Source organism: Bidens hawaiensis, unplaced genomic scaffold, assembly GCF_021521415.1.
Source record: "Bidens hawaiensis isolate Kalapana, Puna unplaced genomic scaffold, B.hawaiensis_p1.1 tig00028269_1, whole genome shotgun sequence".
In the NCBI taxonomy this organism is placed as follows: Eukaryota; Viridiplantae; Streptophyta; class Magnoliopsida; order Asterales; family Asteraceae; genus Bidens; species Bidens hawaiensis.
In genome coordinates, this window is record NW_027494608.1 from 160,398 (window position 1) to 183,235 (window position 22,838).

Here is a 22,838-nt window from a genome sequence, read left to right on the forward strand (position 1 = left end):
AGTATTCAAGGAACTTGGTGTTGAATTCCTTAAGATTAGTTCCCACAACCTTGTGGTTCCATAACTTAGTTTGAATCTGATCCATTTCATTAATCGGGCAGAATTTCTTCAGTATCATGGCCTTGAACGTAGCCCCGTCCAGATTGTATAAATTTTCTCATCCCTTGATTCCAATCAGGGTATTCCATCATTCTAATGCCTCCCCCTTGAACATCTGGGAGGTATACTGGACTTTCTCACTTTCAGTACATTTTCTTATTAATACGATCGATTCCATTTCCTCCAACCAGCGGAGGGTATTAATCACACCTTTAACCCCGTGGGGGTTATACACTTTAAACACTTTGAAATCACACCCTTCATGGATCTTGAGTTTCTTTGTTTTCTCATGTAGATTGTTTTCAGCAGTCGAGTTTTCATCACTCGCTTCTTTCTTTTTACTTTCTTTCTTTTCCGACTCTTTCTTGGATTCTCTTTTTGAAGTAGCAGTTTCACTTAAACTTGCTCTTTTGTTAGATTGTGAAGCAGTACGGCTTGGATCATTTATCAATATTTCATAGATTGGGTTTACGGCATCTTTTATTAAATTGCGAATACCGAGTACGTAATCCTTCGGTATCGCTTGAATATTTTCTTCGGTAGCTTTTTCATGTAAAATTTCTTTGATTGTATTTCCTTTATTATTTACTTGCATTTCTGGATTGGTGTTTGCTTTAGACATGCTGAATAAAACAAAATTTTAGGGAAAATTACACCTTATATTACATTATTTATTTGCAAGAAAAAGGATTACAACTACAACAGTACACAACTATGATTTCTAGTCCTTAATCCATTTTGTAACAAGATTCTTCATCTTGTCACATTTCTTGGCAATCTTTATCCCTATTTTCTTTTTGTCCACTTTCTCGTTCCTCAACTCGTCCATCACTGAATTTGGCGGGTTCGGATATCCCGTTGGTGCGGATGCGACTGGGAAGAGATAAGCGTTTTCCTTGGGATAGGGATGCGGATTAGCAACGTATGCATGCATTTCTTCATTGGGAATATTGTTGGTATAAAATTCCTCGATAAGATTTGCCTCCTCGCGAATCTCCTTAGCTTGTTGTGAGATCGAAGGCCTCGGTCCTAAGTATGGAGGGAAGTAAGGATTCTCGTTCTCTTCTTCCTCTTCAGGATCCTCCTCTTCTTCAGGATCCTCCTTCGATTCATAAAGATTCTTGATTGGTGATGAGTTAAATATCTTTTTGTATGGCATGCCAACTCTTTTTTTTGGTTTGTGACTGGGTTCTGCAGATGCTGGCGCAGTTTCGTATTGGTAGTTCAATGGTGGTGATCCAAATTGCCATCTCCTTTGATCAGAGTGACAATTCATCCAGCTTGATGACTCCGATTCGGTTTCCCACTTGATTTTACTCTGTACCTCCTATTCCTCGGAAGGATGGTATGTTGGAATGTTAGAGGGATAATACTGGGGAATGTTGTCCTCGGTATTGTCAGAGATTTCGATTGGACATTGTTGACTGCCCGGGAGATACACGGGTTGTCTCCCATACGGTAACACCGGATTGATTGGTTGATTGTGACTGAAAAAGCTAGTGTAGTAACTATTACTACTTTCCATATCGGATGGTTCGTGATTGATTGTCGGTATTGATCGAATGGCTACTCGGTGTCTACGACCAAAGTAGTTAGTATAAGACATCTGCACTTTAGTTAGATTAGAGATAGGAGGTTCACCAATCCTATCTTATCTCTACAAGTAATAATAATCATAATAATGGTTAAAGCCTAGGTATTAATGTTTTAATACCTAATTTGCTGAAACCGATGGCTCTGATACCAACCTGTCACACCCCGACTTAGGGCCTAGGCGTGTGACCACAAGTTGGTACCTGTATTGTAAATATATCAGAGTTTATGGGTTAATTTTAGCGGAAGACTTTAGGTTGAATATAATATTAATTTACATTGAAAATTTTCTCGGGAATTAAATACCCGAGTATAAGTTTACAAAAGATATGTTTTCATATTACAAGGATTCTATATCAAAAACGGAGCCATCCTGTTCGCGCTTCTATCTTCATTAAGACTCCAATCCTTGTTAATGCTACTTACTCTTAATTACCTGCAAAGGGTTGGAAAAATACGTCAGCTATATGCTGGTGAACACATATGACTCAATAAAACATTTTGAATGACGATTACAATACAAATATAGTTTTCTCTACAATCTCAGCAGAAGCATTTCTACTTCTGGTCTAAGTACCACTGCCCTACACACACAATTGTTCCCGAGCCACGTAGCCCTTACCGGGAGACTAGTTATGACCATTAGCCCGCGGCCACGTAGCCATAGAATGATTTAGCTGAACGGTTATGTTTGGATCCAGACACATGTGTATTCGGTCTGAGTTGCTTTTATTTTCTACTTTGTATTATAACGTTTTAGAGATCACATATTCTCATGTAAACATTGACTGGCTCGTTAAGACAAACACCCGTTTGTCTCATTGAGTATAAATATGTTTTGACTGATTAAAAGGTTTGCGTATTCACCTGTACCGTCGGTGTTGGAAAACCTTGACTGATTGATGGATTGTAAATGATACTTAACCTATACATAAATAGGTTCGTATGAATATTTTGAATGATGTTAAGCTATGATTGTAAGCTTAACCTTGAAATTGTTTATCTTTGATTGTGAATAAAAACACTTGTTTTATGTGACGTTTGATATAGCATACTTTGGCCTAATAGGTTTTATCATGTTGGTAAGTTTCTCCAGGCAAGTAAACGGGTCCCTCGGTTGATTGGGATTTATACGAATTACTTTTCCTTAGGCAAGAAACTTACTACTAGTGATATCCCCCTTCCAGTTACTACATGCCCGTCAAAATATATCTTTTGTTAATCAATACTTCATCATAAAGTAACATTTATGAAAACATGATTGTGAATGATTAAAAATAATACGATCAAGGTTAAAGGCCGTAGCCTCGATTGATAATCTAAGTTATAATTCAAATAACTTAAACGTAACTCCTACCTTAACTCGGATGCTTAGATTGATAATAAGAAAAAAAAGGCAGGATCTTGATCTACTCGCTTAAGTGATTGCTACTTGATTATAACTTCGTTTCTTGCACGAAATACGAGAAAATGGCACGTCGGCTTGTTACGACAAAGGTGCACGCCTTACGAGGTTAAGTGTGTGTAAAGGAAGGTGTGTTTGGAATGAAATGAGCTCAAACCCGTCACCCCCTTTTATAGGCTAATTCTGGACCCCATCGCGGTACGCGATGGGTTCCTTGGGCCCTATCGCGTACCGCGGCGCCGCAAAAAGACGCCGCCTTATGCGGTGGTGACACGTGGCCTGTCACATTGCGCCACGTGTTGACACGGTGTTGGACACGTGTCCGGTGACTCACCATGCCCATCGCGCTACGCGATGGGTTGATTGTTACCCCGTCGCGTACCGCGATGGGACAATATTTTCAGAAATTGCAATTCAGGTCCCTATACTTTCTAAATTAGTATTTCAGACCTACAACTTTAAGGGTAAAAGCCGCGGTGTTACACTTTTAAAAATTGCAAAAAATCTTTTTAAACTTTCAACTTTGTTATGGAACTTTTGAAATTTTTCATGTTGATTAAAACACATTTTCACGTTTAACCTCAATGTTTTTTCACTTTCAACTTTGGTCACACTTGTTTTTTACTGTATCATAACTGATATTAACCAAACCAGTGTCACGTCCCGCCGCAACGCATTAGTGTAAAGTAGTTACAGAGAGAGGGTTTGGATGCTTTTGGTTTCCAGTCGTGCTAGACGTTAGGGTTCCTTAACAAATCAAGTTCGAGTTGTCGTAAGATACATGTGTCACACACCGACTTAGGGCCTAGGCGTATGACTAATAGCTGGTACCTGTTTTGTAAATATGTCATAGTTGCGGGTTATTTAACGGAAGACTTTGGTTTTAATAAAATATAAATTTATTTTGAAAACTTCTCGGATAATAAATACCAGGTGTTTGATTTACAACCTTGTTTAATCTTGTTGCAATATTTTAATAATTAAAAACCGAGTCATCTCAATGTATCGAGCATCTAACTCCATGAGTGACTCTAACTAGGGTTGTTCACGAACCGAACCGAATCGAATGCAGGAATGCTCATACTTGGTTTGGTTTGAAACCGAGCTGAACCGAGTGGCTTGAATTTAAAGAAACGAGCGATATGTTTATGCTTGAACTTGGTTTGGTTTTAAATTGAGCAGCTTGGTTCGGCTTGGTTTTGTTTGATTTCGTACAAAGTTTTCAATTTTTAAACTCTAAAACTCCAAAATGCCATTTATTCAAAACTTTCAACAAAAAAAATGTATAGAGTTCCAACTCTAAAATGTTTAAAACTCAAACATAGTAATAAAACATACATAACAAGTTCAACGAAAATACCTGGTCGATATTTTCTCCTAACAATATAAAAAATAGTTCATGTATTAAATGTGACGAGAACTAATATGTAGTTTTTTAATGGTGTAATCGAAATACTGAACGACATTGTGGAAGTGTTAAAAAAGTGACTAGGGTTTAAAATTAAACTTTGAAGTCAACACAAAAGTGAGAAATTTAAAAATCCTTAAAATTTTGTATATTTTTATATAAATACATATTATATATATAAATTTTAAACTAAAAAATAATTCGAGCAAAACAAACCTAACCGAACCGGGCGAAGCTTTGCTCATGCTTGGCTTGTTTTCAAATCGAACCGATCCGATCGGCTCATTTCCAATTCGAGCGAAATCGAACAAGCATTTTTTGAGCGAGCGGCGAACGATTTGGACAGCCCTAACTAACTCCTTGCTACTTGTTCTAAATCTGTTTCCCTGATATGTGGGGGAAAATACATCAGCGATATGCTGATGAATCGCTGACTCTAAAAACATTTAATAAATTTTTGACTGATATGATAGTTATCTTGATCAATCTCAGCAGAATCGTCTTTTATTTATGGGATTTATACCTAATGCCACACACACACAATTATGGTTCTACAGGACCTGATACCCATTGGAGGACTTGGTTATAACTGCTAGTCTGCGGTCACGTAGCCTTGATTAATAGACTAGACAAATATGTTTGGATCCGGGCACATGTGTACTCGGCCTGAGTTGCTTTTTATTTTCTTTCGTGTATATATAATAGGGATCACGTAATCCTTAAATCAATGTATTTAAGAGATCATGTAATCTCATATAAACATGTTACTGACTTGTTAAGATAAACAACCCGTTTATCTTAATGGCTCATTGTAAAAGGTTTAACGTATTCACATGTGAGTGTCTGTATGATGTGATGAACTTGTTTGAAAACCTTTGTGAATGAATGATGAGTAACCTATAATAAAATAGGTTTATATAAATATCCGCATCGTCTCTAGATCGACTACAGACCTTTAGTCTGGTTTTGATAACTTTAAACCTTGATTGATCATTTGTATGAATAAAATATTAGACTTGTAGTCTTTTTGTTTATTTACCAATCATGTGTTAAGTTTCTTTTTCATTAAGAAACATCTATGATAAGTTTCTCGTTTAAGAAGAAACGTCATTGGTCTATAACCTTTGTTTATAAATTCTTATATTGTAACAATTTAACCTTTATGAAATGATCTTTGGTTTTAAATTCTGTACAACTAATACGTCAGCCATGTGGTGTTCGTTATATTGTTACACGACGAACCCTCCGAGGTGCAAATGCATTAAATTAAAACACATAAGTCGTTATTTAGTCTACAAACATTAAAGGAAATGCCGACACAACAGATTCTACACACATATAAGATGTGCTTATTGACTTATTAGATCATGGAACCAAATGGAGTACTAAAAAAACAAATCTAGAACTTCTGGAGAAAGTCAAAGATGTGTTTATTGACTTTATCAGGGATTTCTTGTGTGATGAAATGAGCAGCACCTTCAATCACAACTGAAGAGGTATGTACCCGCCTTAACATCGAGCGGGGCGGGTCAACCCACAAGATATAGACAAGAGGTTTGAAATCAAGATATCATGAAGGCACAAAGCCAAAACCTATGCGCACGGCGCATATCACATATGCTCACGCATCACATATGCTCACGCATATCATATATGCTCACTCATCACATATGCTCACGCGTATCACATGCTCGCGCACCATATATGCTCACGCATATCACATCTGCGCGTGGCGCATATCGCATGCTCACGCATCATATATGCTCACGCATATCACATCTGCGCGTGGCGCATATTACATATGCTTGCGCATATCACATCTGCGCATGAAACATCTGCGCGTGAGAATAAAGAGAAGACTTCGCGCATCCTCAAGATAGGCGCATATCACACGTGCACATAATCAACCTCGTCCTTATCCAAATCAGGATAAGGACAACCTTGATTGTGCTCGTCAGACAACCTTCCAGAAGGTATCCTTTAAGGAATAAGAATATGCTGATGTTGACAGCTGCCAATGAAAGGTGGACAACTCAGCAAAACCCATGTGCTACCACGTGATTGCACATGGGTCAGGTAAAATGCCTGGGTCAGAGAATAATCAATGAAAAAGCACCAGGTGTCCTAAGGACACGTGGCGCAAAGCAATAGGAGGAGGCCAAAAAGGCCCTAATGGGATCTGAGCCCAATCATTGGAAACCCTAACACTATAAATACCACACCACCTCCACAAGGGGAGGTAAGCAAGAAAATACATTCCAATTCCTTACTCACTCTCAGATTATTATTATCTTCTCCTACAATCTCTTATTCTCACACCGGAGGGTTACCCCAAAGAGGACCCCTCTGTCCCTTTCTGAGGGGTAAGTTCACGGTGCTGCTCGTTTTGTAGGTGGAAGAACTCATACTCCGAAGAACCATCGGTGAAATAGCATACTCATACCCGAGGAAAGTTGATCGTCTACCAGTGAGCCGATCCACGTTTCTTCATTGGCGCCATCACCTGTTATAACGGCAACAAAATCTCATCAGTTCTCTCTGAAAAACTTCACCATGGTTTCTGGTGTTCTAAACAGCGATCAAGTTCTGGAGGATATTGAGCGTGAGGATGTTAATCCTCGACAGCAGTTTCTGAGGGTGCCGCGTGATTCTGCGCGCACCACCAGTAACCATCCCTTCATCACAACTCCTCATAGCCAGACTGAAACTCCTTCAGACGATCTCACGTTCCAAAATTTGACCGGCGCGAAACAAAAAGGACCAATGGGTCCAAAAGATGAAACAAATGACCCTAAAGAATGGCTCATAAACGAACAACGGCGTTTAATGGACAAATACAATGAGCTGGTCAAACACAAAAAGTTAGCCGACCTAACACAAAGGCTCGCGTTTGATAAGCAAACCATTCAAGGAACAACAAAAAGGGTGCGCGCGCCGGAAGATGGTCACTCTGTTCACACTGAACACGCTGATTTTAGTGATGAAGAAGTGCACAGCATGAGGAAGACGCGAGATACTCATGCAGGAGGCTCACAGCTCCGCGCGCACATGAACATGACGCCTGGAGCCAAAGCCGATCTGGATCTGTACACACCGTACAACCCACCAGCGAGAGGGCAAGTGGACGTAACCACACCGTACAGGCCAGCCATCTTGGTGTAGCATTCAAAATTCACTGAGCGCATCGCGAAGGCTCCCATTCAACACAAAACCAAGATGCCAAGTGGGTTGGGCAAGTACGATGGCACAACAGATCCAGACGATTTCTTACAAGGTTTTTATAACACTGGAAACCTAGAAAGCTGGACGATGCCAACATGGTGTCACATGTTTGCTCGCTGCCTCACGGGCGCAGCGCGTGTCTGGTTCGAAAGCTTGACGACTGGGCAAATCGATGGGTTCGAAGAGCTATTGGAGAAGTTCCAAGCTCACTTCGTACAGCAGCGCAGACACACGCGCGACCCTGATGACATCATGCACTGCGTGCGCAGGAATGATGAAACGATTGAAGACTACATAACTCGTTTCAATCAGGAATCTCTTGCAATTGGAGGTATCACTGAGCAACTCTTGCGCGTGCCCTTTATACAAGGTGCGCGCAGTGATCAACTCCGCAGAGCTCTCGTGAGCAGAGATGGCATGCCAACCACTTGGGCTAAGCTAATGGAAGCATCGCGAGTCTTCGCGCGAAATGAAAAACAAATTGCCCAAGATAGAGCAAGAGAAAGAGGGCACCAAGCAGAAGCACCGCGCAACAACGAAAGGAGGGGCAAACAAAACTCTGTATGGTCCAGGTTGCAACAAACCAGTTTTTCTCCCGCATAAAAGCAGGCGCAACCAAGCTCACCCCAGCCCCAAAAAGACAGTCGTAATCGCGGAGAGGGTGACAAGAGGGAGGGGGCAGAGAGCCTAACAGACGTCTACCAAGAATATGGACTCCCCTCACTAAAACGCCTTCACAAGTGTTAAGCACAGAGAATGTCCAGTTTAAAAGCCCCAAGCCACTACACTATAAGGAACCACCAAACAGTGGCAAGTATTGTGAGTTTCACAAGTCCACAGGGCACAACACCGATGCATGCCACCATTTGAAGGATGCGATTGAAAGAGATGTGAAATCAGGCAAGTTGGCTCACCTGGTGAAAAACCCAAGACCAGAGAATGAACAACCAGATGGAGCCTCAGCCAACAAAAAGTTCAAAAGAATCTGTGTAGCCGAGGGAGGAAGGCAAGGGCAAAGATCGAGAAAGAGAAGCGCGCAAGTCCAAGGAGATTGGCGAGAGCAACAAGTAATCTTCCCAAGAATCAGGGGAGGCCCTTCTATCAGCAGTCCTCTAGTCATCACTACACACATTGCTCATTATGAAGTGTCAAAAGTCCTGGTGGACACTTGCAGTGAATCAGACATCATGTATGAGCAATGTTTCAGGAAGTTGGATCCAGCAGAACAAGCAAGGCTCGAAATTGTGAATGCACCAATCTCGGGTGTTTCAAATGAAATCATTCACCCCTTAGGTCAAATACAATTTGAACTAACTATGGGGGATGAGAAACACAAGCGAGCTGAAATTGTCAAATTCTTGGTCTTGCCCACCACTTCATGCCACAATATGATCTTGGGTAGAGGAACGATTGCCCAATTCAACGCCATATCGTCGCCAGCGCACGGCGCGTTGGGGTTCCCAACACCAACAGGTGTAACATTTGTATACCGAGATCATTTGTGCGCAGTGACAAGTATTCCGCGGGAAGGGAGAATGAAACTTCCAATGGCAAACAACGCGCCAGAGGAATGGATTCTTAACCCAAAATTCCCAGAGCAAACAATCACAATTGGAGCTACGATATCAAACGACACAAGGTTGAGAATGAAAAGATTGCTCACAACGTATATGTCGGTCTTCGCGTGGCAACATTCTGATATGACTGGGGTTCCGCGAGACCTGGCGCAACATTCTCTCAACACGTTCAAGTCCGTAGAGCCAATTGCTCAAAAGAAGAGAATCATGGGGGATGAGAAGGCAAAGGCCATGAATGAGCAAGTAGAGGATCTACTGCGCGCAAACATCATCCGCCCAATACGATACCAGACATGGGTAGCCAATCCTGTGATGGTAAAGAAGAGCAACGGGTCATGGAGGATGTGCATTAACTTCAAAGACCTCAACAAAGCATGTCCAAAAGATTGTTACCCCCTCCCAAACATTGACGCGAAGGTGGACTCCGTGGCGCCATTTAAGCTCAAATATTTTCTGGATGCCTATAAGGGCTATCACCAAATTCAAATGGCACCACAAGACGAGGACATGACTGCCTTCAGAACCGACAAGGATGTTTTTTGTTACACAAAAATGCCCTTTGGTTTGAAGAATGCGGGAGCCACCTACCAAAGACTCATGGACGCGGTTTTCAACGAGCAAATTGGAAGAAACCTAGAAGTCTACGTGGATGATTTGGTGATCAAAAGCAGGGAGGAAAAACAAATGCTCAAAGACATCGAAGAAACCCTTTGGCGCCTAAAGGAAGTAAACATGAAGCTCAACCCGAGCAAATGCACATTTGGAGTAGAAGAAGGGAAATTTCTCGGTGTAATGGTCACCAAGGATGGTTTCAAGGTGAACCCAGAGAAGGTGGAAGCTATCCTTGACATGCCCTCACCATCCACCATAAAAGAAGTTCAAAAGTTGAATGGTAGATTGGTATCAATCAACAGGTTCCTAGCGAACCACGCAAGCAAATCTACCCCATTCGTTAACACATTGAGAAATTGCCTAAAGAAAAGCCAATTCAAGTGGACGTCTGAGGCCGAGCAAGCTTTCAGTGAGATAAAAGAATGTCTGATAAATCTTCCTGCGCTCACAGCTCCACTTCCTGGCGAAACTCTAACATTGTACCTGTCAGCAGGAGAGCGCGCCATCGGCGCAGTGTTGTTGGTGGATCGCAAGGGAATCCAAACACCAATCTATTATGTGAGTCGGGTGCTGACAGATCCTGAGACGCGCTACTCCATCATGGAAAAGTTAGTTTTGTCACTAACACACGCGTCGCGCAAGCTTCATAGATATTTCAATGGTCATCCTATTGAAGTTCTGACTGGTTACAACATCCAGCAAGTCTTGCGGCGTCCCGCGCTCTCAGGAAGGCTGACAAAATGGGCGCTGGAATTAGGAGAGCACACGATCGCCTATAAGCCCCGTCCAGCAATAAAGGGACAAGTCTTAGCTGATTTCATCGCAGAAATCCCTGAAGGAAAAATTGAAGAAGCTCAGCGCGAGGTAGACCCTCCGCGAGCCAATAATGAAGAAAATGTTTGGAGATTATTCACTGATGGAGCTTCAAACAATGAAGAGTCCGGCGCAGGCCTCAAGCAGGTGGATCCAGAAAGTCATGAGTATACTTACGCAATCAGGTTGGATTTCAAGAGCACCAACAATGAAGCTGAGTATGAAGCCCTGCTGGCTGGTCTGCGCATCGCGCACAAGTTCGGAGTTAAAAAGCTAGAGGCCCATGTTGATTCATACTTGGTAGCAGCACAGGTCAATGGCCTTTATGATGCCAAGGAGAACACCATGCCTCTGTATCTAGAGCAGGCGAAAAAGCTCATCGAGCAATTTGACTTCTTCAAAATCATACATATTCCGCGCAGTGAAAACAAGTCTGCTGACGCGCTGAGTAAGATGGCATCAACCAGCTTCGATCACTTTGGCAAAGATGTCAGGGTAGAAGTAATGAGCAACCCGTCGGTGGGAGCGAAGTCTGTCCTTGTAATTCATACAACCCCTTCATCATGGATAACTCCAATAATGGAATTCTTGAAGGAGGGAAAGGTACCGGACGATCGCGCACAGGCGAGGAAGATAAGACACAAGTCGCAGAACTATGAACTGCTTGATGGTACATTATATCGACGCTCTTATCTTGGACCGCTCATGAAATGCCTAGATGCTGAGGAAGCAAGCTATGTGATCAGAGAGATACACGAAGGAATCTGTGGAATACATGCTGGCCCGCGCATGGTGGTTGCCAAGGCAATGAGCGCAGGTTACTATTGGCCAGGCATGTACTTGGACGCGTTAAAAGAGATCCAAAAATGCAAAGCGTGTCAGAGCTATGCGCCAAACACCATGCGGCCAAAGAACAACTTGATTCCGGTGACCTCCGCATGGCCTTTCCACAAATGGGCAATCGATATTGTGGGTCCCCTACCGCAAGCGCAAGGGCGAGTAAAATTTTTGGTAGTGGCAGTAGACTATTTCACAAAATGGGTTGAAGCCAAGCCACTAGCAAAAATCACAGCCGAGGCGATGAAGCAATTTATCTGGAGCCACATCATATGCCGTTTTGGCCTGCCCATGGAAATTGTGAGCAACAATGGCAAACAATTCACCGACAGGAAGATATCCAGCTGGCTCAAGGAATTGCGCATCAACCAAATCTTCACTTCAGTATACCACCCTCAGGGGAATGGCCAAGTGTTGCGCGCGAACCAAGGCTTACTAAATGGGCTGAAGAAAAGGTTGGAGGGAGAATCCCATTCATGGGTCGAGGAGCTACCTAATGTCCTGTGGGCGCACAGGACATTAAGCAAAACCAGCAATGGCGAATCCCCGTTCAGCCTAACCTATGGAACGGAGGCTATGATTCCAGCAGAAATTGGATGCCCATCCCATAGAGTGCTCATGATGAGTAAGATTGATAACGAGCGCGAAAGAAGGTTGGATCTCAACTTACTTGAAGGGCGCAGAGAAGCGGCTATCATCAGTGAAGCCAAATACAAGAAAAAACTAGAAAAGTATTACAATCAGCGCGTGAAAGAATGCCACTTCAAGAAGAATGATTTTGTCCTTCGAAACAATGAAGCTAGCCGCGCGATACCCCCGGGAAAGATGTCCCCCAATTGGGAGGGACCTTATCAAGTCTCGGAAGAATTGGGAAAAGGCGCATACGCTTTAAAAGATTTGAATGGAAAGAAGATCCCGCGCGCATGGAACGCAGCACAGCTTAGCAAATGTTTCATGTAAAAATTGTCAAGTTTGTAATCAAGGCTTTTTAAGCCATTATGAATAATGATACGCGCTATCTTCTCTTAATGTGTGTTCTATTACCTTTTGCATACATGTTTCACACTTCCCTTTATTAATTTTGAGCAATATGACAACATTGTATTGACATCAAAACAAAAATAAAACAAAGTAAAACATACATGCGCGAGCTTCAAGCTCAAACGCGTTAACGAGTTTTAACTCTAAAACGTCAGGGCCTTAGCCCAATAATATGAGCCTTAGCTCAGGGCCTTAGCCCAATAATACGAGCCTTAGCTCAAATCACTCACAAGATCCATCCTACATGCTGCGCAGCTAGACCATAAAAATACCTAAGCACAACTAAGGCAAAGCACATGCCAAAACATAGTTGTTAAGGTCTCAGGTCGAGGTCGCGCATGGAATTGTAATGGATATCAGAGTAACACATACTGACACGTAAAGGCTAAAAAACTCATAATTCCCTATAATAAATGCGCGATAACGTCGCGCAAAAGAGGAATAATGAAACGCCAAGGCACGTGTCAACATAGTCAGGATATTGCAAAATCACTTAAAATATGACAAGGATTAAGTAAAATAATTTCCTTACAACCTTGTTCTTATTTCAACGTGCAAGCATATCTTATATTCAATAAGCAAACATGCAATATAAAGAGATGAATGGGGAATGCGCAAGATGCGAATAAGGGAAAAACAAAATTTCATTCCAAAACATAGAAGGTTACAAATTTACAAAATGATGAGATACAAACTGCAAATAAAAAAAAACATGAAGGGCTTCTCAAGTCTCTATGTCGACGTCAGCCTCTTCATCGCCCTCATCATTACCTCCCTCAGCATCTGGCGCAGCCCGCTCCTCGTCATCTCCAAACTTGCCATAGTCAAGCTGTTCGTCTTGAATGGAGTCGTCTTCTATCACAATAGTGTCAGGAGCGGGTCCTTTGGCCACGCCAGAGCCGCTAGCAGAGGCAGCATTGCCCGCGCCATCATCGCCGCCACCAGCCCCTTCACACTCGTCAAGTAATTTCTTTAGAGCGCCGAGATCGGGCTGATCAGCAAGCAAGGCTATCTGCAAAGCATAAGGAAAAGTGTGAGTACAAAAAGACTAGGAAAATAAGTCAAGGTAAACTCATTAAGGTTAAAATACCTGCTCAAGGATGGGAATGGGAGTATTCAAATACTTCTCCCCCACCTCGGCCATGTCCGCGCAGACAACGTCGAGCTGATAAGGGTAGTCGGATGGGTTCTTCAGCATGCTATATTCACAGCCATCCTTAAACCCTTCAGCTCGACCCACCAAGCTCGAGGCAGCGTTGCAATCCATCACAAGGGTCTGAAACTCGTCTGAGTATTTCATCGCATAAGCGCAACGAGTCATACCCTGTGAGACTAGCCATTGGCGATCCTGCGCGAGGGAAGAAACAGACGTCTCAAGAGCAGGAATCTGAGAGTTTAACAACTCAACAGTTTCCTTGGTCTGTTTCAGCTCCTCTCTGTCGGACGCTGCTGCCGCCAAGGCCTCTTTCCTTTCCGCTCGCGCAGCATCGAGCGCTTCTTGGCTAGACGCTGCCGTCGCCAGGGCTTCATCCTTCTCTGCCCGCGCGGCCTCAAGCTCCTTCTTCAGGCGCGCAACCTCACTCTCTAATGAAGATTTGTCAGTGATAGACTGCACAAGCGCTTGGTCACGCGCCTCTGCATCCAGCTCCAAGTCGCGCACTCGCCGCGCATACTTGGCCGCGTCCGCCTCTGCTGCCTGCAGCTTCTCCCGCGCAGCCTGCAGCTCATGCCCGCGCTTCACGAAGGCAGCGTTGGCACTTGCTCGGTTCTCGCTGAGTTCTGCTTGGAGTTTCTCAGCTCTCTCTCGAGCGTCAGAAAGATTCCAAGCAGATACCTTAGCCTCTTGCTTGGCCTCCGCAAGAGCATCACGCACCTTTACATAATCATAGCGAAGCTCTTGGGAGGCAGCAAAGAACGCTGACCCAGCGAAAAGATGGTCGTTGAGCAAGTCCACGCGGGCGCGCTCCTCCTGAAACCTCCTTTCAGCTGGAGGCACGGAGTGAGCCCAGAAGTCTTTACACACCCCCATGGACTGAAATGAGCTATTCTCAGTAATATTCCATCTCGGGCGGTATATGTGATCGGCTTCCTGCAAACACAAAGCAACGTTCTAGTCATCTAAACACTAATATGGAAGTCCGCGCAGCGGAGCAAAACGAACTTATACCTGCGGGGAGCAAGCAAAAAATTCAGCGCCAGCCCCATGAGAAGACTGCGCCACGAAATCTCGTGGCGCTACAGGGCTTGCGCGGCCGCCATCGGAGTCTTCAAAATGGACCTCCTCATCTTCCTCTGTAACAGGCCTTTTCTCCTGCGACCTGGAAAAATCAAAACCAGTCTCGCGAGGATGGCTGCACGCAGGAGGAGGTGAGGGAGGTCTCGACGCCGCGAGATCAGCGCGTAATACAGCCTCCTGCTCCTTAGCAATCCCAATGAGGGGAGATTCAGTGCTTGCAGGAGCAGGAGCAGGAGCAGGAGCAGAACCAACGGCGCCGGCGCCAGCAGTGCCGCCAGCAGCTTGTGTGCCAGCTATAATGCCTATGAAAAAACCAACAAAGAGAAATGATTCAGGACTTGATCTAAAAAGGAAAAAGTCAGAAAATAAAAGCGCAATATATACCTTGGCGCACCGCCGTTCGCGAGTTAAACATCGCCATGAAGTCCATTTTCCCCCGTTTTGAGGGCAAAACAGGGGACTTCAAAGCAACCTTCGGCGCAGCCTCGGTACCTTGTTTCGCCTGAGGTTGATCCACCAAGGTCGCCGGCTCTACAAACATTTGAGTGAGCAAAGATTCATTAATAACTCTATCGGAATCACGCTCATAAAACCATAAAGTATAAACAAAGTAAACCTGTTGAAGAGGAAACAGCAGGCGCAGCGCCGCTTCCCTTTTCCGCCGCGCGAAGAGAGGTGGTGGCGGCACCATACCTCGTGTTGACAGGAGGACTGCCCACACCTAGAGGCAAAGAAGACAAGGAAAACTTGGAGGTAAACCCCTTGGTTTTCTCAAGTCCCTTCGCTTGAGCAGGAGGATCCTGAGCAACAGGGGCATCATTTTTCTTCTGTTTTTTACTGGCCCCTGCGCCAGTTTTCCCTTTAGCCTTACGCTTGAGTTGTGGCACCTCAGCTTCCTCCTCCACCTCTTCTTCCGCGAGCTCCAGCTCATAGTTCTCAAGCGCATCTACAATACGTGCAACAGAAATGTTAACCAAATTTGGTATTCTAAAGGCATAAGCATAAGTACAAAGGCCAACCAGGCGCATCGCTGTCAAAGCAAAATCTCAAATCAACAGGGATGAACATATCAGCGAAGCGATCGGGGAAGCCAACTTCCCCAGCGCCCAGCGCGACAGAGCCACCCTCCATATGCTCATCATAGACGGCGTGGACGTACTCCTTGCTTACTGCATAAAACAAGACAAATGATATCAGCAAAACGAATTATATTCACGGAGAAATAATGCAATGAGCTAATAACTCACATAATCCATCAACTTGGATAACAGGCTCAGTCGCACTGTCGGCCCACCTCCTGCTCATGCCAACCCCCACCAGCGTTTCCTCGCAAATATTCTTGGCGGGGGATGGTTCAGCAGTCAACTTATTAACCCATGCGCCAGTTGGGTTCTTAAGAACATTCACATCCGCGGGCGCAGAAGTGATCGCGCGCATGGTCATGCGGATGGGAATCACACCAGCCTTAATATAGAAAAATTTCTCAGACCAGTCATGAAGGCTCTTGAAGGAAACAGTGCAGCACTTGACCTTCTGACTGCGAGGAACGAATGAGAACCAAGAATCTTGGATTTTTGGCTTATAAAAAAATTGAAAGCGCCGAGGGGTTGGCTCCTCGCGCTGAGCTTTGCACATGAACTCAAAATGAGTCATGCGCACAAGTCCAAAAGGATGGACTTGGGATATGTGAATCCCATGAAATTGAAGCAGCGCACCCATAAACCTTGTCATCGGGAGACGAAGGTTGCAGTGAGTGAAAAAATGGCAATATAAGGAGATATAGCCGGTGGGCGGATCTGCCGCCGTTTGCCCGGCCGCCGGAAGCATACAGCCATACTCAGGGAGAAAACCCTGAGAGGCGATGAGAGTGTCAAAATCAGACTGTCTCAATTTACAGGGAATCTCATCCCACCTCTTTACTGTCTTGCCCTTCCCCACCTCCTCCGACGAGGCCTCAGCAGCCCGTTTTCCCTTGCCGGTCTTCTTCAAAGTGGACATGACTAATGATTTTACACGGCGTTTGCTTGGGGAGATTGTGGTGTCTGGGTTATCAGACATACAACTGTGAAATCAAACAGAGGTTACTTCAAGAACGGAAATCGGAATAAAAATGGAAGGAAAGGAAAGCTCTGAAATAACAATGAAGATGAAGAATAATAACTCAAAAGGCTTGCTTTTATAGGCCCAGGAGAGAGAGAAACAGGTACTGATCAGAGTTCACGCGCCCCCACTCGCAGGTGCAGGCCAACGCGAGCGCGACACGTGTTCCTGACTGTGTGAGGGGACATGAAAGGGAACGAAACAGGTACTGATCAGAGTTCACGCGCCCCCACTCGCAGGTGCAGGCCAACACGAGCGCGACACGTGTTCCTGACACTGTGTGAGGGGACATGAAAGGCAACTGTAGCACCTCGAGCACACGAAAAGTCTGACACGTCTCCATCTCTGACGCATGTCAGCACCAACCAACCGCGTACATGGACGATTCATTTCAACCACAAGGATAGAATTTCGCGCAACGATGAGAAATAAAAAAGGAAAAGACAAAACCCTATTAAAAGAGAACTATTAAGTCTAATATCTATCTTACCTCGCTCGCGCGAGACAAGACACACATTAGACTGGGGGGGCTTGAAGAGGTATGTACCCGCCTTAACATCGAGCGGGGCGGGTCAACCCACAAGATATAGACAAGAGGCTTGAAATCAAGATATCATGAAGGCACAAAGCCAAAACCTATGCGCACGGCGCATATCACATATGCTCACGCATCACATATGCTCACGCATATCATATATGCTCACGCATCACATATGCTCACGCGTATCACATGCTCGCGCACCATATATGCTCACGCATATCACATCTGCGCGTGGCGCATCTGCGCGTGGCGCATATCGCATGCTCACGCATCATATATGCTCACGCATATCACATCTGCGCGTGGCGCATATTACATATGCTTGCGCATATCACATCTGCGCATGAAACATCTGCGCGTGAGAATAAAGAGAAGACTTCGCGCATCCTCAGGATAGGCGCATATCACACGTGCACATAATCAACCTCGTCCTTATCCAAATCAGGATAAGGACAACCTTGATTGTGCTCGTCAGACAACCTTCCAGAAGGTATCCTTTAAGGAATAAGAATATGCTGATGTTGACAGCTGCCAATGAAAGGTGGACAACTCAGCAAAACCCATGTGCTACCACGTGATTGCACATGGGTCAAGTAAAATGCCTGGGTCAGAGAATAATCAATGAAAAAGCACCAGGTGTCCTAAGGACACGTGGCGCAAAGCAATAGGAGGAGGCCAAAAAGGCCCTAATGGGATCTGAGCCCAATCATTGGAAACCCTAACACTATAAATACCACACCACCTCCACAAGGGGAGGTAAGCAAGAAAATACATTTCAATTCCTTACTCACTCTCAGATTATTATTATCTTCTCCTACAATCTCTTATTCTCACACCGGAGGGTTACCCCAAAGAGGACCCCTCTGTTCCTTTCTGAGGGGTAAGTTCACGGTGCTGCTCGTTTTGTAGGTGGAAGAACTCATACTCCGGAGAACCATCGGTGAAATAGCATACTCATACCCGAGGAAAGTTGATCGTCTACCAGTGAGCCGATCCACGTTTCTTCAACAACAACTTCTTCCAAAAGAGGTACATGTTCCTGAAATCCACCATTGTGTATGTATTCTTTAACATATGGGATGTTATACACCAAATCTAACTCTCCGACAACAAGCTTTGCTGGTACGCTTATTTTAGCATTTGTCCAAGGTGCCTCTGGCTCCCAATTTCTGTAGGTAACTTAATTCACATTTCAGTTTGAACTTTGAATATAGAACCATTTATGATTTATTCATATGTGAACCAATGCAAATCGGTCATGAACTCATGACATTGTTTCGACTTACTTATCCTAATAATTAAGCATAATAATTACAAATGTAACACATAAATATAAGACAGAATTACAAATTTTGTCCTTTAAAAAAAGCCAAATTACGGTTCGTGTCTTTTTTTTAGTTTCCTTGCAGGCGGTGTACTTTAAACTTTTTTTTCCTACAAGTTTTGTCCTTTACGCTAACTGGGTTAGAAAAACTCAGTTAAATACCCTCATGTGAGGCGCATGTGAGGGTATTTTGGTCTTTTCAACGAAGTGGTTAAAATATATTTAATATATATTTAATAATTAATATTTATAAAATAAACTCTCTCTCTCTCCAACCCATCTCCATCACCACTCTCCCGGCCACCATCACCACTCTCCCGGCCACCATCACCACAGCCACCACCTGCAAGGCTGCAAGTCTGCAACACCCAACATCACCACCGCTTATCCCCACCAACAAGTGTCACCATCTCTGTGACCACCATTAGATCCGACCACCACTTATCCCGACCACCCTGCAACACCAAACTGCTTAGAACCCACAAACCCAGATCCAACTCGCCGGAGAACCCATAAACCCAGATTCCGGTCAAACTCGCCGGAGAAGACACAAACCCAGATCCATCTTCCAGATCCAACTCGCCGGAGAACCCACAAACCCAGATCCATCTTCACCGCCGCCACCAACCACTCCGGCCACCACCACAGCTCCGCCACCACCGCTCCATCTCCGTCACTGCTTATTCGCCACCACCACAGCTCCGCCACCACCGCTCCAGCTCCGACCACTCCTATATTTTTGTTCATGACATCTAGTAGAGATCCCGGTATAGTCCCGAGAAACTCGTCACCACCCGACCCTGATGAAGTTTATGATATGCACACCCCTTCAATGGAGTGGATTCATGGAACAACTCCTCATTTAAGATTACCGAGAACAAAAGACGTTATTGTCAAACATCTGGTGTGCATTCCGATTTGTTATTTTAACAAATTCACTCAGACGAAATGAGGCGATTTCAGAGGGGATTGGTTTTTAAGGGTGGTTGCCCTCCTCTGTGTCAACTCCGATTTTGACTTTTTTTAAAGTCAAACATCACGCCAATGATTTTCTTCACAAACCAACAACCCTTAATATTTTATGACAATGGCTGCTACTACTGTCTACATTATTATTATTATTATTATTATTATTATTATTATTATTATTATTATTATTATGACCCGTGTACTAACAGGCTATGATGATGATATTATTTCAATGTGCCTGAGTGAAATCGAACAAAGTTGAGATTATCTGTATCTTGGCGGGGCAACCCGGATGGTCATGTGATTGACTTTGCGCTTTCACATGGCAACCGGTAAGTAACAATGCAGCCATGGCGGATTTATCCTCTTTGCTAGATTGTTTACAGATCTAAGCCTCGTAATTGTTTTGTCCCAATTTTTAGTCACTCCATGGGCGGAGTGGTTGTGGTATGGTGATGGTGGTGGCGTAGAGAGAGAAATAAGAGAGAAAGGAGGGGAAGGTAAAAATCTGCAAAATGAAGAAGAAGAAGAAGAAGTTGCAGGGTAGGCAAAAAGACCAATATGCCCTCACATGCACCTCACGTGAGGGGATTTAACTGACTTTTTCTAACCCAGTTAGCGTAAAGGACAAAACTTGTAGAAAAAAAAAGTTTAAAGTACACCGCCTGCAAGGAAACTAAAAAAAGGACACGAACCGTAATTCGTCTTATTTTAAAGGACAAAATTTGTAATTGGGTCTAAATATAATATAAATTTCAGTTTATAACAAGGATGAAACTGGGCCTTTTTTACAACAGCCTGTGACACGAACCTATTTTGACATGAACCCATTTTAACCCAAACGTGGCCTGACCACCTAACCTGATCCGAACCACCTGTCTTGCTAGGCTCATCATCAATGTTTGAGATTTTTAAGAAGGGAATATCTCATAGAATAGTAACCAACTTTCAAAAGTGTTCCAATTAGGTCATTCATGCATATTTTTCTCAAATAGGGTCAATAAATCTTCAAATCGAGTCTCACCGATTTTATTGTTTGTTAAGAAAAAAATGGATGATAAGATGTGGGGGTCGGAATTTGCAATATATGTAGTTATATTTTAAAAAATATAAAAAACGTTAATTATATTAAAATTCAAAAATAAAAAATAAAATCCACGTCGCCACTCAACGTTAACATAAAAAAAATGATAAAAAGATTTTCTATATGAAACAAAAAATAAAAACGTTAAAAAAACATGTTAAAACCTTTAAATTAATAAAATATGAAAGTTGAGTGACCTAATTGGAACAGTTTTTAAAGTTGAGTGACCTAATTGGAACACTTTTGAAACTTGGTTACTATTTTACAAGGGAACTTACAGATCAGAAGAACGATAGTAGTTTATTCCTCCTGTGAAGCCAGTTTGCTCGAACTTTTTAGTGTAATAATCAACATCTTCTTCAGTTAACCAAGATGGCAAGATAATTGGAGTATTATGTTCATCTCCAAATGGCTTGCCTTTAGGGAAATAATAAGGACTAGGATCGCGGTGTGTCAAGAACTTCTTGACCACTTGCTTCGTTCCAACATTTGCAAACACAGCTTCAATTTCTCCTGGTTCCTATAAAAGTTCTTTCATTTGGTAATTTCTTGTTTATCATTTTAAACTAAAACTAGAGGTGTGCATGGGTCGGTTTGGATCGGTCTTGAGTTCAAACCGAATCGAAAGCCAAAAAATTTGGTTTTTAAGGTTTTGAAAATCGTCCGGTTTTAATTTTTTCAATTTTATCATTTGTGTCTGAAATTTATGAAAAAAATTGTCCCAAAATATTTAATTTGGGCCTAAATTCTTTTGTTAATTAATGATTAATATATTATTTTATATTTATGCTAAAATATTTTGGTTACTCTACATATTATTTTTTTATAACTTACTTAAAATTCTAAATAAAAAATGCAAATATAGACATTTGGTTCACTTCGGTTTTACAAACACATAAAACCAAACCATCTTTTGTTTGGATCGGTGATTTTGGTATTTTAGTTAACGATCGGGTTTTTCAATTTCATAAATCTATACACCAATTGAACAGCATGTAGGAGAATTTCGTGATAGTCATGTGATACTTACGGAGTTTCGGTTTCAGATTAAAATTATTTGGTGGTTCTCCAAATAGTCAATCGGATAAAAACTAGGGGTTTCACCTGACTTGTTTAACGCATATTATGATGTTAAGTTATCACATGACCCCTTGGAATCCCCATTGGTTAGGGGTTTCACCTAACTTGTTTAACGTATATTACAAGTCAATACAATTACACTAAAAAATATCTGAAACGACAAATTGGGCACCTGAAATCTACAAATGTAGTGATCATCTCCATACGCCGCACGAAACATCTCCACAAATTTCCGGTGAGGGTTTCTTGGACTATAATGAACACTGAAATTAACCAAACCTTTAACCATTTCAGGCCGAAACAAGCAGAGCTTCCACGCGATCATCGCACCCCAATCATGCCCAACAACAAAAACCTTATCCACACCAAGTGAATCAATGAGTGCCACCAGATCACCAACAACATGCATTGAACTGAACTTAGTGGGATCATGTACAGGCGCCCCGGTGGTGTCTCCGAAGCCACGAAGGTCCGGGGCGATAGCGCGGTAGCCGTTGGCAGCCAGGAAGAGTATCTGGTGGCGCCAAGAGTACCAGAGCTCAGGGAAACCGTGAAGGAGTAAGACTAGTGGGCCTTGACCCATTTCTGCAATGTGCATGTTGATGCCATTGATTGTGATTGTTTTGTGATTGATTTGGTCCATGTTGTTGTGATTGATTTGGGTTATTTGGAAACTGGAAGTTGAAAGAGTTGAGTGAAGTGAACACAAGTTTGGTGATTTTAAGATTTTGGATTGGAAAGATAACAACGTTAAGTTAGTTTGTAACGGTCTGCATCTTATCGTCAAACTCAGGATGGAGTGTTGTGTTTTGTTGATCTGAAGTTTGTTGAGCATTTATTATTGTTTTTATTGAACTGTACTTTTGCTTTATGATGATGCAACAGTTTGATTCCTTT

General features: G+C 43.1%; 1 protein-coding gene across 1 annotated transcript; it reads right to left on the reverse strand.

Annotated features, from left to right (window-relative positions):
- Positions 1 to 820: 820 nt before the first annotated feature.
- On the reverse strand, positions 821 to 22,838 carry LOC143576697 (epoxide hydrolase 2-like). Its single transcript, XM_077060733.1, has 4 exons — positions 22,114 to 22,838; positions 21,140 to 21,381; positions 18,467 to 18,653; positions 821 to 1,426 (listed from the first exon to the last, which is right to left on the reverse strand). The coding sequence occupies exons 1-4, from the start codon at positions 22,774 to 22,776 to the stop codon at positions 821 to 823; spliced, it is 1,698 nt and encodes a 565-aa protein (XP_076916848.1). The 5' UTR covers positions 22,777 to 22,838.

What these genes read in the sequence shown, in the direction of transcription:
- LOC143576697 (XM_077060733.1), bottom strand. Translation starts at nt 22,776, where the DNA reads ATGCTCAACAAACTTCAGATCAACAAAACACAACACTCCATCCTGAGT. An exon ending in ACTACATTTGTAGATTTCAG is followed by an intron (nt 21,382 to 22,113) that starts GTGCCCAATTTG and finishes GAACTTTTATAG; the next exon opens with GAACCAGGAGAAATTGAAGC. An exon ending in AAACGTGGATCGGCTCACTG is followed by an intron (nt 1,427 to 18,466) that starts GTAGACGATCAA and finishes TCCGAGGAATAG; the next exon opens with GAGGTACAGAGTAAAATCAA.